This window comes from Schistocerca serialis, chromosome 1, assembly GCF_023864345.2.
Source record: "Schistocerca serialis cubense isolate TAMUIC-IGC-003099 chromosome 1, iqSchSeri2.2, whole genome shotgun sequence".
Classification (NCBI taxonomy): Eukaryota; Metazoa; Arthropoda; class Insecta; order Orthoptera; family Acrididae; genus Schistocerca; species Schistocerca serialis.
This window is the reverse complement of record NC_064638.1, coordinates 396,348,732-396,365,437: the sequence shown is the minus strand read 5'-3', so window position 1 is coordinate 396,365,437 and position 16,706 is coordinate 396,348,732. Positions and strand designations below refer to the sequence as shown.

The 16,706-nt window shown below is 37.8% G+C and overlaps 1 protein-coding gene across 5 annotated transcripts in view; it reads right to left on the bottom strand.

The window, feature by feature from the left end:
• Window positions 1-16,706, bottom strand: part of LOC126471512 (ribosome-releasing factor 2, mitochondrial) — a 239,993-nt gene that overhangs the window by 199,189 nt on the left and 24,098 nt on the right. Inside the window, exon 1 of one of the 5 annotated variants that reach the window (XM_050099734.1) lies at window positions 348-408. The exons of the other annotated variants lie outside the window; for them this stretch is intronic. Coding sequence (XP_049955691.1) covers window positions 348-393 — 46 coding nt within the window. The 5' untranslated portion in view covers window positions 394-408. Of the gene's footprint in view, window positions 1-347; window positions 409-16,706 lie in introns of those variants that run through there. 5 annotated transcript variants of the gene reach the window in all.

The window sequence follows — 16,706 nt, the reverse complement described above, 5'->3', positions numbered from 1 at the left end:
AAATCAGAGCTTGAACGGTAAGATTTAGGTGTTCTTTTCTCCCACACGCCATTCAATAGTGGAATGGTAGAGAAGTAGTATGAAAATGATTCGATGAACCCTCTGCCAGGCACTTAAGTGTGAATTGCAAAGTAACCACATAGATGTAGATGTAGACTTCCTCCAGAAAGTGCCACAGCATACTGTGTCGCCTGATTGTGAAGATGGCTGGACTTGGAATATTTATCAGTGTGGCCATGTGATTTGTCCCATCTCACGATTGGTGCAAACTTACACTTTGCGGCGGCCAACTGCTAGCCATATTTTGTGTCAAAGAACATATGTGGCATATTAATAGCTATTCCAACCTGGGGCTGGGACATACTGAACTGATATGGGAAGTTCAGTAAGCATTTTGGAAGGCTGCACTTACAGCAAATCTGCAAAAGTCCAAATCTGGTAGAAGAGAAATAAAATTTTTTGGTCACATGTTATCCAAACGATTAGCATCACAGAGAGTAAGAAATCTACCACAGAAAATTATCCAACACCACATAATAAGAAGCAAATAATATTATTCATGGGGTTATGTAGCTTCCACTGAAGATTTTTTGTAAAACAGGTACCAAATAGTGAAGTGCTCCACAGACTGTTGAAAAAATATGCAACATGAGTGTGGTCATTTTTCAAATTTGGCCATGTCATTATGAAACACTAAAACAACTAAAGTAGTGACATTTCAATCAACTCTCCCATGGTCCTCTTCAGGACAAATAACTGCTGGACTCTATCTATTTCAGTTGTTTGATAATACACAGCCTAATACCCAATTCAGTTGTTTGATAATACACAGCCTAATACCCAAAATAATTTTATTCAAATTGACAGTGCCTGTGGTAGTAATGAACTTAACATTTTCTTAACTGTTCATTTAATTGATCATGGAAAATAGTCTTCCTTGAGTACAATATTTCATTCTTGTTTTTACTGCTCAATTACATGTAATGTTAGAGGTTATTTGGCATCCAAGTTACCTGAAGTTATAAACATGTTCCATTCTACTCATCACAAATTTTCACTTTTATATTCCTTGATTACCCTGTAAAATGCATTGCTTTAGTTTCCTTCGCATTTGTCTTTATTCCATTTTCCGCAAAGCTGGTGGTCAGTTCTTTAATTTTCATTTTGTCTTAGCAATACCATGTCCTCAGCCAATATTACACATATGATTATCACTCCTCTATTGTCACACCCCAGTTTGGTGGAAGCAATTTTTAAGTAAATCATCTAAACACATATTAAACTGATAAGTGAAGCATGCAGCTTTACTGTATGGTTAATGATGATGACGTCCTCTTGGGTAAAATATTCCGGAGGTAAAATAGTCCCCCATTCGGATCTCCAGGCGGGGACTACTCAAGAGGACATCGTTATCAGGAGAAAGAAAACTGGCGTTCTATGGATCGGAGTGTGGAATGTCAGATCCCTTAATCGGGCAGGTAGGTTAGAAAATTTAAAAAGGGAAATGGATAGGTTAAAGTTAGATCTAGTGGGAATTAGTGAAGTTCGGTGGGAGGAGGAACAAGACTTTTGGTCAGGTGAATACAGGGTTATAAATACAAAGTCAAATAGGGGTAAAGCAGGAGTAGGTTTAATAATGAATAAAAAAATAGGAATGCGGGTAAGCTACTACAAACAGCATAGTGAACGCATTATTGTGGCCAAGATAGATATGAAGCCCACGCCTACTACAGTAGTACAAGTTTATATGCCAACTAGCTCTGCAGATGACGAAGAAATCGAAGAAATGTATGACGAAATAAAAGAAATTATTCAGATAGTGCAGGGAGACGAAAATTTAATAGTCATGGGTGACTGGAATTCGGTAGTAGGAAAAGGGAGAGAAGGAAACGTAGTAGGTGACTATGGATTGGGGCTAAGAAATGAAAGATGAAGCCGCCTGGTAGAATTTTGCACAGAGCACAACTTAATCATAGCTAACACTTGGTTCAAGAATCATAAAAGAAGGTTGTATACATGGAAGAAGCCTGGAGATACTGACAGATTTCAGATAGATTATATAATGGTAAGACAGAGACTTAGGAACCAGGTTTTAAATTGTAAGACATTTCTAGGGGCAGATGTGGACTCTGACCACAATCTATTGGTTATGAACTGTAGATTAAAACTGAAGAAACTGCAAAAAGGTGGGAATTTAAGGAGATGGGATCTGGATAAACTGACTAAACCAGAGGTTGGACAGAGTTTCAGGGAGAGCGTCAGGGAACAAATGGCAGGACTGGGGGAAAGAAATACAGTAGAAGAACAATGGGTAGCTTTGAGAGATGAAGTAGTGAAGGCAGCAGAGGATCAAGTAGGTAAAAAGATGAGGGCTAGTAGAAATCCTTGGGTAACAGAAGAAATATTGAATTTAATTGATGAAAGGAGAAAATATAAAAATGCAGTAAATGAAGCAGGCAAAAAGGAATACAAACGTCTCAAAAATGAGATCGACAGGAAGTGCAAAATGGCTAAGCAGGGATGGCTAGAGGATAAATGTAAGGATGTAGAGGCTTATCTGACTAGGGGTAAGATAGATACTGCCTATAGGAAAATTAAAGAAACCTTTGGAGAAAAGAGATCCACTTGTATGAATATTAAGAGCTCATATGGAAACCCAGTTCTAAGCAAAGAAGGGAAACCAGAAAGGTGGAAGGAGTATATAGAGGGTCTATACAAGGGCGATGTACTTGAGGACAATATTATGGAAATGGAAGAGGATGTAGATGAAATGGGAGATATGATACTGCGTGAAGAGTTTGACAGAACACTGAAAGTCCTGAGTCGAAACAAGGGCCCGGGAGTTGACAACATTCCATTAGAACTAGTGACGGCCTTGGGAGAGCCAGTCCTGACAAAACTCTACCATCTGGTGAGCAAGATGTATGAGACAGGCGAAATACCCTCAGACTTCAAGAAGAATATAATAATTCCAATCCCAAAGAAAGCAGGTGTTGACAGATGTGAAAATTACCGAACTATCGCTTTAATAAGTCACTGCTGCAAAATACTAACGCGAATTCTTTACAGACGAATGGAAAAACCAGTAGAAGCCGACCTCGGGGAAGATCAGTTTGGATTCCGTATAAATATTGGAACACGTGAGGCAATACTGACCCTACGACTTATCTTAGAAGCTAGATTAAGGAAAGGCAAGACTACATTTCTAGCATTTGTAGACTTAGAGAAAGCTTTTGACAATGTTGACGGGAATACTCTCTTTCAAATTCTAAAGGTGGCAGGGGTAAAATACAGGGAGAGAAAGGCTATTTAAAATTTGTACAGAAACCAGATGGCAGTTATAAGAGTTGAGGGACATGAAAGGGAAGCAGTGGTTGGGTAGGGAGTGAGACAGGGTTGTAGCCTCTCCCTGATGTTATTCAATCTGTATATTGAGCAAGCAGTGAAGGAAACAAAAGAAAAATTTGGAGTAGGTATTAAAATCCATGGAGAAGAAATAAAAACTTTGAGGTTCGCCGATGACATTGTAATTCTGTCAGAGACAGCAAAGGACTTGGAACAGCAGTTGAATAGAATGGATAGTGTCTTGAAAGGAGGATATAAGATGAACATCAACAAAATTAAAACGAGGATAATGGAATGTAGTCGAATTAAGTCAGGTGATGCTGAGGGAATTAGATTAGGAAATGAGACACTTAAAGTAGTAAAGGAGTTTTGCTATTTGGGGAGCAAAATAACTGATGATGGTCAAAGTAGAGAGGATATAAAATGTAGACTGGCAATGGCAAGGAAAGCGTTTCTGAAGAAGAGAAATTTGTTAACATCGAGTATAGATTTAAGCGTCAGGAAGTCGTTTCTGAAAGTATTTGTATGGAGTGTAGCCATGTATGGAAGTGAAACATGGGCAATAAATAGTTTAGACAAGAAGAGAATAGAAGCTTTCGAAATGTGGTGCTACAGAAGATTGCTGAAGATTAGATGGGTAGATCACATAACTAATGAGGAGGTGTTGAATAGGATTGGGGAGAAGAGAAGTTTGTGGCACAACTTGACTAGAAGAGCTTAGGAATGGTACCAGGGAGGAGTGGGATCATGTGCTCTTCTCAGACAAGAGTACACATTCACCTGAGTAGTGATTCAGTATGTACCCTCATATGGTGAAAGGAGGGAACATGCACTGGACCCAGGAACATTGCCGAACATGATAGTTTTGGTGGTTCAGGTGTTATGGTGTGGGGAGGCACAATTTTACATGGATGTACTGATCACCAAATCTTTGAACATGGTACACTCAACAGTCAGTGTTACTATGACACTGTACTTCTTCCCCATGTCTGTCATTTCTGGGGCACATTTGGCCCTGACTTCATTTTTATGGATGACAATGTGCAGTCACACCAAAGAGTGTAGGTCACCCCCCCTCTCCATCTTAAATCCTACTTAGGTTGTGTGGGATGCATTGGGGACATGTACTGGAACATGTCCACATGTACCAATGACCATCCAGCAGACATCAACTGTGCTGGTGAAGAAATGGGATACCCTATTGCAAGAACTCCTAACTAGCCAGCACAGGAGTACATTGCAGAGCATGCCTTTCTGTCTGTGGTGATCACATACTCTATTAAGAACCATGTCAAGCCTTTTGTAATGTCCAAAGAACCACCATAAATCACCATGATTTCAGTGTAATTATTGCCTTTGAATAACAGGATCATTTCTGTTCATCTCAACATATATGCCTTTCAGTTATCTTATGCACTACACCATTGCATTTCTTTCTATGTACTGTCAAAGTTTCATTGAGCTATGTTACTTGGCAATCGCACATCAAGCTAAAGTTACTTTGTTTCTTAAGTTTTGCATACCAATTTACTACTCCTGAGTGTGTTATAATTTGCACATGTTTACTTCTTGAAATATCTTGTGTTTAGAAGAGGAACATACAAGTATGTCTACAGAGAGAATTTTCAGTGATTTGTGGTTGTTGAAGTCATCAGTCCAGAGGCTGGTTTGAAGCAGCTCTCCACACTAGTCTATCCTGTGCAAGCCTCTTTGTCTTAGCTGGACTATGTGACTTATATCCATCTGAACTTGCTCACTACAGTCAAACCTTGGTCTGCCTATACAATTTTTGTCCTTCACATTTAATTCGATTTTAAAAAAATCAACTATTCTTTGATACCTCAGGATGTGTAACATCAACATATTCCTTTGTTTAGTCAAATTGTGCCACAAAGATCCACTGCCATTTTTAAAAGTTTTGTTCATTCTGCTCAATTGATGTTCCAGGTCCTTTGATGCCTCCGAGAATGACACAAGCAAATCTCAGAAGTTTCTACTGCTTCTGCCAGAAAAATTCTCTTTCCAAATGTATTCTTACTGGTTGTTCAATATACAGATTGCATAAAATCTGAGATATGCTACACCTCTGTCTCAGTCCCCTCTCAACAACTGCTTCCCTTACACAGATGCAGTCTAGTTTCTGTAAAAGTTACATTTAACATTTCACTCCCTGCACTTTATTGCTACTACCTTCAGAATTTCAAAATGTGTATTCTAGTGAACACTGCCAGAGGCTTTCCTAGCACTACAAATGCTACCAAAATAGGTTTGTCTTTCTCCAGTTAATCTTGTAAGTCAAGTCATAGGTACAGTATTCCCTCTAGTGTTCCTACAGTTCCCCATAGCCCAAAGTGATCTTCTCCAAGGTTGGATTTTACCAGTTTTTCTATTCTTCTGTATAATTTATGTCAGTATTCTGCATCTGTGACCTGCTAAAATCATAGTTCGAATATGTATTCAGAGCCGTCAGCACTTGCCTTCTTTGAAATTGGAATTTCTGCATTATTATCAAAGTATGAGTATATTTCACTTGTGTCATACGCCAATACCTTGCATACCATATGGGATGTTTTTGTCATGACAAGTTCCCACAAGAATCTCAATAATTCTAAGGGACTGATTTCTACCGCAGCTCCATTTTTTTCAACTTAGGTTTTTCACTGCTCTATCAAACTCTTCTCACAATATCATATATCCCACCTTATCACCGTCTACTTTCTTTTCCTTTTTCATAACAATGTCTTCAAGTTCCAGGGTTCACTTTTCCCTGTTTTGCTTTGCTTGGTGCTGGCTTGACCGTCAGTGTATTCCTTCCAGCTTCCCATCTCTACAGTTACTTCTCTTTGATTGAAAGTTCTCCCCTGACTCTACAGTCTGCATCTCACTTTCCAATAGTCGTGCTTGCTCGAACAGCTCTGCCATTTTGCATTTCCCTCTCTGTCTGTATTTCTGTCTGTATTTCCTTTTGGGTATTTAATTCTTTTGTTTTCTCCTTTCACAAATTAAATTCGGTATCTAATGTGTTATCCAAATTTCCTATAGGGTGGGGCAACTAAAGGTAGCTTGGCCAAGTGGATATGATTGGACATGAATGTATGCATATAACTACACCCCATGACGCACAAACCACATTATCCATACTGGTTACACAGCCTTCATGTCTGATGGAGTTGTCAGCAGAGGTCAGTCTGCTCATAGGCCTAGGTGGACCACCCAGATCCCTTGATCTGTCAGTGTGCAATTACTTTATGTGGGGAGGGCCCAAAAGTGCCAAGAGATGAATGATTGTCAGTTCCAACATCTGCCATAATCTGGTTGGTACTGTATTTCCTGTCCTCTGCTGTGTTTATTTGTACCCTGGAACTTTGTTCTCCAGGCCACTTTTATTTGCCCCTCTCTGTACTGGACTTTTTGATCATCTGCTTCCTTCACTAATTCACCTCTCAAAGCTACCCATTTATCTTCTGTTGTATTCTGTCCCCTGTCTCAGTTAACTGTCCCACAATGCTGCCTTTGAAACTTTCAACAACCAGTGATTCTTTCAATTTACTTACATCCATTTCCTTTGTATCCCGCCTTTTTGCATTTTTAACACTAGAATAGTGGAGTTTCTAACATTCCTAAAACAGCAGAAAAGGGACATTTTGATCCCACATAAAATATTTTCATATTTGACTTAAAACAAGTACTTTTTTTAGTGTTTGTTAATCCATATTTTATTTCTTGTAATCACAATTATTATTTACAATTATAAATAATGATTACTAATTTATTTGATCAATAATATATCATACAAATTTATTGTTGCTACTGTTAACAAGTTTCTTAACTATAGATTTTAATTTATTAACTATTCACACAAACTTCTACACACATTTTAATATATTTGGTCCATTTTACTCTAATGCCTGATGTTCTTGCTCTTTCGTTTAACTGAGTTCATTTGCCAGTTGAAGTATGAACTACTTCCTTTACATTTTCTTGTTCGATACTATGTTATAGATGACCCATGCATTTATTGCCGCCATGTCTAGTAATATGTTGTAGAAGACATGCATTGGCCATCTCCTACATGCAACCTTCATAGTATATTTATGGGTAATTTGGTCAACCACATCCACCCCATAATTTGTTGCATTGTAGAACATTATGGTTTCAGGTTTTTTCTTTCCTTCCTTGCTTATTGCTACTTCAACATGCAGAGTACTCAGAGGAATGACATTTTTATTCTTCTTTCCCTGGTATACAGTCAAGGTGCAGTCTGTATTGCCACTATTGTGCAATATTGTGGTGGAGCGTATTTTAGCAGTCGGCTTCCTTACTTCACCGGGATTTCATGGTGGATCCTATTCATTGTATGAACTACTGAAGTTCTCTTTTCTTTGAGTTTTTTAGCAAGTTGAAGAGCCTTAAAGAAATTGTCTATGGTCACATTTCTTCCTTGATTTATAAATGGCTCCATTAGACACAGAACGACATACACTCCAAATGGTTGTTTCCCTCTATGCGTGTCCTCTTTGCCGAGGTATGGGTAAGCATTATATACATACTTTGTTGTTACATCAATACCCAACCAGAATTTGAGACCATATTTGTCTGGTGTGTTGCACATGAAACTGAGTAAACCAGGAACTTGCTTTGCTTGGTAAGAGTTGCTCATCAATGGTTATATTTTCTCCAGGGCGGTAGGCATGAATACTAATTTGTTGGCTGCCAGGCATTCAGCCCGGGATGATTTTTCATCAAAACAGAGAAATCTGAGAATCTCCTGAAATATGTCCCTTGGCATAATGTCCTTGATAAAAACAGGCCCCCAAGAGTGTGACTAGAGATCATCCACACACATACCTTTTGTGCACAATACACCCAGAACATAAATGATGGCTATCAGTTTCTCCAGTTCCTCAAGCGACACAGTCCAGTCATTGTTTTTTAGTATTTTTTTAGCATTTGATTCTGTGTAGTTCTTCATGAGACGTAGCATTGCATCGTCAAAAATACAACAGAAGGTGCTGGTGACAGACCTGTCTACTTGTTGGCAAGTGTAAGCAGTGGGCTCTCCTCTCTCCTTCAAAACATTAACAGCTGACTGCCTTCCAGAAGATGAATAATTTCCAATCTCCCACTTGGTTCCATCCCTTGCAACCATCTTTGTAGACACTTCCAACTGCACCTGCTAAGGTGAAAGAGGTGATGATTGACGTATATCAGCATCTGAATCCTCTTCTACTAATCGCCCATCATTCACAATGCTTTCATCTTCACTTGTGTCAGGTACATAATCGTCATCTTCATCAGTGAAGTGAATTTCCGATTCAACTTCAGAAATCTCTTCCTTATCAGAAAGTCCACACTGATGATACATGTTCGAAAACAAGGGCTGCCTGAGTGTCACAACATAAGCTGTGGCAGACTGGAATATACACATGCCAAGTTGCAACAATGAGGAGCAACTGCTCTGCATTACTGCTTATTGTTGCCACTGTACTGTCGGATAACTTACTTATATTCAGAAGAGAAATTACAGTGGGGTCAAACTGAACCCTTCGCCGTTCTAGGTATATGATTGAAATGGTGAAAAAAATTAAAATATTTTGTAAATACTAAAACATCTTTGGAAAGAGGAGAAGAAATTAGAAAAAGTCATATAATTTCATTACTGGAGTAAATAAACTGGACATGACAATGAACAAAAAAGTATGACAATGGTAATTTTAACCCCTTCCACCGTTCTAGCATTAATCTACATCTCACAACCAGTAAATTATGATCAGTGTCCACATATGTCTCTGAAAATGGTTTGCAGTTTAAAATTTCTGTCTAGCATTACATAATTTACATGAAATCTGATATATTTAGGTCTTTTCCACATATACAACCTTGTTTCAAGATTCCTTAACCAAGTGTGTTAGCAATGATTAAATTTTGCTATGTGCAAAATTCTACCAGGTAGGTTACCTTTCAGCCCTTTCCCCCAGTTAATGTCCTAATTTTCCTTTTCTATTACTGAATTTCAGTCCCCCTCCACAGCACATTTTTGTCTCCCTTAACTGTCTGAATAATTCCTTTTATCTTTTCATACATTGTTTTAGTACCTTCATCATCGGCGGAACTAATAACTTTGGTGGGTGTTGGCTTCATATCTATCTTGGCTATGATAATATTTGCTCTATATTGTTCATAGTAGCTCACCCTCCATATTTTCTTATTATTAGACACACTACTGCATTACACATTTCTTTTTATCTTGTAATCATAATGCTGTACTCACCTGCACAGAATTCTTGCTACTGCTCTTCACCAATCTCAATATACTTAACATGAATCTAGGCATTTCTTTTTTTAAACTCTTTAACTTACCTACCTAATTAAGGGTGTAATATTTCTTGTTTCGTCCCACAGAATGCCTGATAAGTTTTTGCTGGCAACATTCTCCTGATTAGTCCCAGTTCAGAAATTCAAATGAGAAACTATTTTACATTGTAATAGAACTGCTCAACATATCCCTTCATTTTGCAAAGTATAGAACAAGATACACAATAAGTTTGATTTGGTTTTGTAATTACACTTTTGTTTCGCATAATCTTTCAAAAAATTAAAATTGATAAAAAATGTTTTAGTTTATGAAATATTAGTTGACTGTATCCCTTTGATTACGAAACATTGATTATTGTATTTGAATTTTGAATATTGTTGGAACAGTAAACAAGTATTTGTATCGAGTGTAGCCATGACTGGAAATGAAACATGGACAATAAATAGTTTAAACAAGAAAGGAATATAAGCTTTTGAAATGCGGTGCTACAGAAGAATTCTGAAGATTAGATGGGTAGATCACATAACTAATGAGGAGGTACTGAACAGAATTGGGCAGAAGAGGAATTTGTGGCACAACTTGACTAAAAGAAGGGATCGGTTGGTAGGACATGTTCTGAGGGGTCAAGGGATCACCAATTTAGTATTGGAGGGCAGCGTGGAGGGTAAAAATCATAGGAGGAGACCAAGAGATAAATACACTAAGCAGATTCAGAAGGATGTAGCTTGCAGTAGTTACTTGGAGATGAAGAAGCTCGCACAGGATAGAGTAGCATGGAGAGCTGCATGAAACCAGTCTCTGGACTGAAGACAACAATAACAACAGTAAACAAGTTGTTGGACTCTGTTGGTAGTGCACTGGCCAGTTACAGAGTAACATGTAATACATAGCTGTAATTGGTCTGATACCAAGCAGCAAGTGGGCATGAGGTGCTAGACTGTAAATTTGTTTTGCAAATGATTTTCTCAAATTATAGACAAATACTCTGTGTGAGGGATTTGACATTAATTACAAAGTTGACATGAAGAAAGAAACCTGCATCATTATACTATATCAATGAACATATTTCCAAAGAAACAACCCAACCATCTTGCAGCAAGCAGAATCTACCATCAAGATGAACAGCCAGACATGAATTTTAACATCAACAAGCACAAAGTCACATAGAAAAAATAAACGTTATTCACTCAACATTCATTTGCTCTTACAAATATGTACTAACTTTTGCAAATGCTTGCAAAATGAGAAAAGTGTGAAACATGTTAATTTCTTTAGTACTTTAATTATTGAACTCAGTCTGTGCCAAGTGGATACCATCATCATTAAACCATTTAGGAGAGTTGCATATGCTCACAAAATAAAATGGCTGTAGTTTCCCCTTGCTTCCATCCATTCTTAAAATCAACACAGCATGTCCATGTAGGTTAATGTTACAAGCCCAGATAAGCCAATCATCCAAACTAATGAACCTGCATTTATTGAAAAATCTGCAGCCCCTCTTCAGGAATCATACGTCAGTCCGAGCCTTTCAAAAGATACCTGTTCCATGTGGTTGCATCTATGCGGTACGCTCTTTGTGTCACTGAGGCACACAAGCTAACCCCACACTGATAAGGTCTGTGATTCATGGAGTGCAATTATTTGCAATGTTTATGAAGCTGACGTGTGTGACTGAATTTTGATTAGGGTTTTCTAGTGGCAGGAAAGCAGTAGGATTAGGGTCATGCAGGAAATGTTACATTTGTGGATTTGCGTGGTTTGATACATTCTGGTAGCTGATTTTATTCATTTTCTGAGAATTTTCTGAGACAGACTAAAACTGCCCCGAATAATCATTGACCGTAATTGGGATGCTTATGCGAAATTAGCAACACAATAATCAGTGAGAACATGAATCTAAATTTCATTGAAATTGTAACATGCAACAGGAAGTGCAATTATGTCAGAAAGTTATTACTTTAGTAATGTATTATTTTAATTTATTATTGTATGTCTAGTGTTCATTAAGAAGTACATTATCAAACATTTTGCAAGCCCAGAAAACTTACACAATACAAAGTACATAGCTAAATAAGCAGCAGTGGTACAGGAGTGATGAAAGACATTTGAGGCAAGGTGCTGTGGAGCTCCACGAGCTTTGGTAGTGAGAGGCACTAGTGTAGTTTTAACACTGAAAATAGTAATGTTCGAAACTAGATGACAACAATTACTGTGTATGACACAATGAGTAAACCAGTTATCAGTTGAACTGTAGTAAACCAACTGTTGTGGACTGAGACAATGTTCACAGCGAGCCCTATGGACATGCTGCATGTACTGCTAGTGCAATGTAAGATTAAATTACCATATGACAGGGGTCTGTACTAATGGAAACAAATTACTGTTGGTCAGACAGTGTGCCTGACATGCAAATGAATGGTGCTTTTCTAGTTTCACATTATGTGGTACAGACTTTTATTTATGTTGTGGAAGTGCATTTGTTTACATCCTTACATAAACTGAGATACACTGCATGCTGTGAGCATACCAGTCTACGACAGAATTTCTTCATTGTTTCATTTACTTCTTTTATTTAACTATTGCTGTGCACACTTTATAGTTGCTCAGCCAAAATATTAGAACAGCAGTGTGCCAGCAAAACTCACTGTTGACTATTTCAGCTTTTTATTTATTTATTTTTTTTAATACTAAAAATGCTGGCTGCACAGTGGGCACACTGGTGCAGTGCAGAAAGTACTTGTCTGTGCCTAGCTAACTTACAATGAGTCACATACATTCAACAGATACACTTAAGAGATGCCTCTAACACTCACAAAGGGAAGGTGCTATTGTGCCCAAAAGAATCTTTCCGATTAGGTAGCTAAACTTACCTCTCAAGGTCACCCTGCCAACCAAGACATTACTTTACTTTAGTTTTATGTTATTTAACAGAAATGTGAAATAATGTGCTAGGGAACCATGAGGTAATCTACATGTAGAACAATAAATATTTGTTTTCTGCATCATTAATCTGACAGTCAGACATGTGGTGACACATTTCAAACTGTCATCATCTAAACACTTTCATACTGTACAAGCACATACGACAAAAGCCAGTTAGCTATGTGATGCAGGTAAGGAGCCATTAAAGATAAGTGTGCAGTGTGACATGTTAGTTATATAACTAACATGTTTGACATGTTTGAGAAATAATAACTCTCTCTCTCTCTCTCTCTCTCTCTCTCTCTCTCTCTCTGTGTGTGTGTGTGTGTGTGTGTGTGTGTGTGTGTGTGTGTGTGTGTGTGTGTGTGTTTCAACATACACACGACGTGTGTGTTTCATGGTAGCTGATAAGCTCCTGGAGTCAAACTTGTTGTCACAGTTATGTCACCTGTCTCTTGCAGCAGCTCCTACTGGATCAGTGATGGCTTGTAGGCCAACTTAATGAAGGTGATGTTTTTGGTCATCAGGAAATAAATAGTCATTAACAACCATCCAGTTGTCAAACAATCAAGAACATTGAATCCTTTTGTTTAAAATATTATACTGTTTGTGTCCATGTCTTAAACATTCATCTTGAATCCATACTTTATGATACAGATGCACATTACATTACGAGTCAAACTATGTGAAATACTTTATCATACAGTCAATGAAAAAAAGGCATTCACAAATTTTTACATTAGTGGTTTGATGTATTTTATTTCTCATGTTTTTGTAGCAAATTACACTCAAATGTTGACTAATGAAAAATTAATGTTCACAATTTATAGTGAGAAATGTAACAGTAATTGATGACAGATAAGTAATAAAAGTTTCATGGCAAAGAATGCATACAATAATTTATGTGGAATCAAATTCCAGAAGTAAATACATAAAGAAATTTTCAAGATTTGTAGAGTTTATCTTCGGCACAAGAAAAATTGTTTGAAACACTGGTAGCATAGCTCAATGCCTGCTACACAATCAATATTAACTGATGGAGTAATAGAGAGAGAAAAGAATTGCAAACTTCATGGGCCCATCATGTGTCCCCAAACAGAAAGCAGCAAATTAAGCAATTTGAAAAAGTGAATGATAGAAGCTGACTTATGAATTTAACTAGCTCAAGATCCAGGAACTGATTTGACATGAGTTTAGATGATGCAGCAGAAATATTATATCATTGCATATGTGGCACAAGTGTAACTTGAAATATATGCTACACAGCATTCAGACCCAGCAAGAAAGAGATACGTACAGTGTGTTCTTTCAATTGCTTTGGTTAGTGCTGTCAGCTTCCTGGAATAAATAAAGGAAAATTAAATTATTGCAAGATTTATGAAAAGATATGTAGTACTGTAAGCAACTGAAGCATCAGATCTGTGCAGGACATGCAAATTGTGAATGAGCTATTTTTTATAGTTCCGAATCTGGGAAATTTCAGCCTCTGAAAGAGCAGCCTATAGTCATATTTTCATAAATATTTGAACTAGGTAAAACATAGGGACAGACACATATCAGAAACCAAAAAAACTGAGAATTCTAAAAATTAAATTCCCCTTAGACAGTTAGGAAAAGTTGCTGAGGTTTCTTGTTGAGAGCATAAAAAACATTTTTCATAGTCATTCATAGTTTCAATTAAATGAAGGAAATCAGAAAGAATTCAGAAGCAGATAACACAGACAAGAACACACTATTGCAAATTGGCACAATCTGCTACCTATATGCAACAGCATGATGTGAATCACAAAGGTGTGTGAGATTTGAGAACACAAAAAACAGATTCAAATGAGAACATAAAAAGAAATGCATTTATGAACAAATTACAAGTGATATGATATGAGACAAAACCAGAACAGAAATGGGAGCTCAATGTAGAGTAGTCAGCAAATAATTTTCTTGCCAATATAATCATTTTGGGTTACAAGTCATACCACTTGGTAACATTAAAAACAAATATGAAGAACAAGATTATTTTGGGTATCTTTGCAGAGGTTCTTTCCTGGATGACAAAACTGCAGTATTATAAAGCTTTTTTATAGGTACCATCACTGTATGATTTCCAGTACTATTATTGGGGAAAATAAAAGGCGCACAGTAACCGTACTGCACAGAAGAAGGTGTAAATGTACAGACAAAGTACCACAAACAGACTATATCTCAAAGTAACACAAATGCGAACAAAAAAAACTTCATTTGCCATGTTGCACACCAGAGCAGCATATAGATAGTTGAAGCAATGTAACACCAATAGGCTTAATGTTCTATTCACAGTTACAATGATGCAAACTTCACAAGGACACTGTGCATTATTAAATGTACGAAGATGCTAGTGATGTAATGCAACAATGAATGAGGCAGCACAGGAATGCAGCTCTGACAGGGAACAGAACTATCATAGCCACTGCGAGTATTTTTTAACACAACCATCAAGATGAATTTGCAGCATGCTGGACTGGTTTTTCGTTGTACTGACACCCATCAGTGTCATCCAGTCCTCAGATATTAACTTTCTTTTTGTTATGCTGGGACTGGTGATCTACATTTAAAGTCACAGCTTTGAGAAAAATTGTTTCATATTATCATACACTGCCTAACAAAATAAGAGAAACATCCAGATGGAGGGGTGGGGGGTGGGTGCAAAATGCAAGTTCACAGACTGAAAGGTTATGTGATTTTATTTCAGTGATTACAAAATTGCATCAAATTTATGAAGAAATTGGCAGTATGAGCCCAGTTATCAGTATGATGTTGCACCCCTTCCTGCCTGGATGTATGCACTGATTTGGTTGGGAAAGGTGTCATCAACTAGTTATATCCTCTTGAGGCACAATGGCCCACAAATGTAATTGATTCTTGATATTCTGGATACTGGTACTGGGGCAGAGTTGGCATCCATACTGGACCCAAATTTTTTCTATTGGTGACAGATATAAGGACCATGCTGGCCATGACAGTACCTCAACATCAGGAAGCACTTCATACAGACATGTGCCTTGTGTGGATGACCATTGTCTTGTTGAGAAATGGCACCATGATATTGCTGCATGAAAGCTAAACATGAGGATTTAGGATGTCTGTGACATACAATTATGATGCCCAAGTACCCTTAAATCACTACCAGCAGTAATCTGCAGTTGTACTCGATGGTTTCCACCACTAAGAAGCCATAAGTAACACTGCTGTACCTCTCCAAAATACTGGAAGAATGAGACTTCCTTTTAGGTCACCACAATCCTTTGCATCTACGGTCATCTGGGGAGTACAAAAGCACGTTCATCATTGAACACGATGTGGTACCGTTCATCAACAGTCCGTATCTCCCAGTCATGACACAACCTCAAACCAGCATTTGTGTTACAGTTTAATGTCAGCCTACACATTTAATTGTAATTCATTAATCTACTTCTGCTAGCCTCCGACCAATGGTGCAGTGTAGTGTGACACAGAATGGTGCAGGGACTCCATTAATTATTCTCAGATGGTAGGTGTAAATGTGAGAGGACTACAATGTGCTTGGTGCACAACACAGTGATCTTCCCTTGTGGTGGTCAGATGTGGTTGACCAGGAGCTTGACAACATGTATGCCTACCCTCACATTCCAGTGCAGTCCACCACTGAGCCATGTCATATCCAAATGACCCACAAACCTGGATACTGAACAATTCAACCAGCCGACCAAAAGGTGATCCAAAATGATGCTCCTTTTAGACACTGTTAGGTGCATCAACACTGTGTCCTTCACATTGATCACTCAATGTCTGATACTGCTCACAACCCCTATATATCCTACCAGGCAGAGTAATAATACCGATGCACACTAGTGACTGTTCTATTTGTCGCAGAGAATTTACAAATCCACAAATGCTGAGTATGCATACAAAAAAATGTTGACATTTGAGCATGTTTTCCGGGTGCCTCACATTTTTTGTCACGAAGTGTATATCAATTGCTTCTGGTTTCAGCATTTGCCTTATGTTCTTTCTTGATGTGAAAAAAGGGATTTTCTCAATGTCTCTTCCTGTTCTTTAATTGCACAGAGTATCTTCTACAACAATGAATATGACATGGTACTTATTTGTT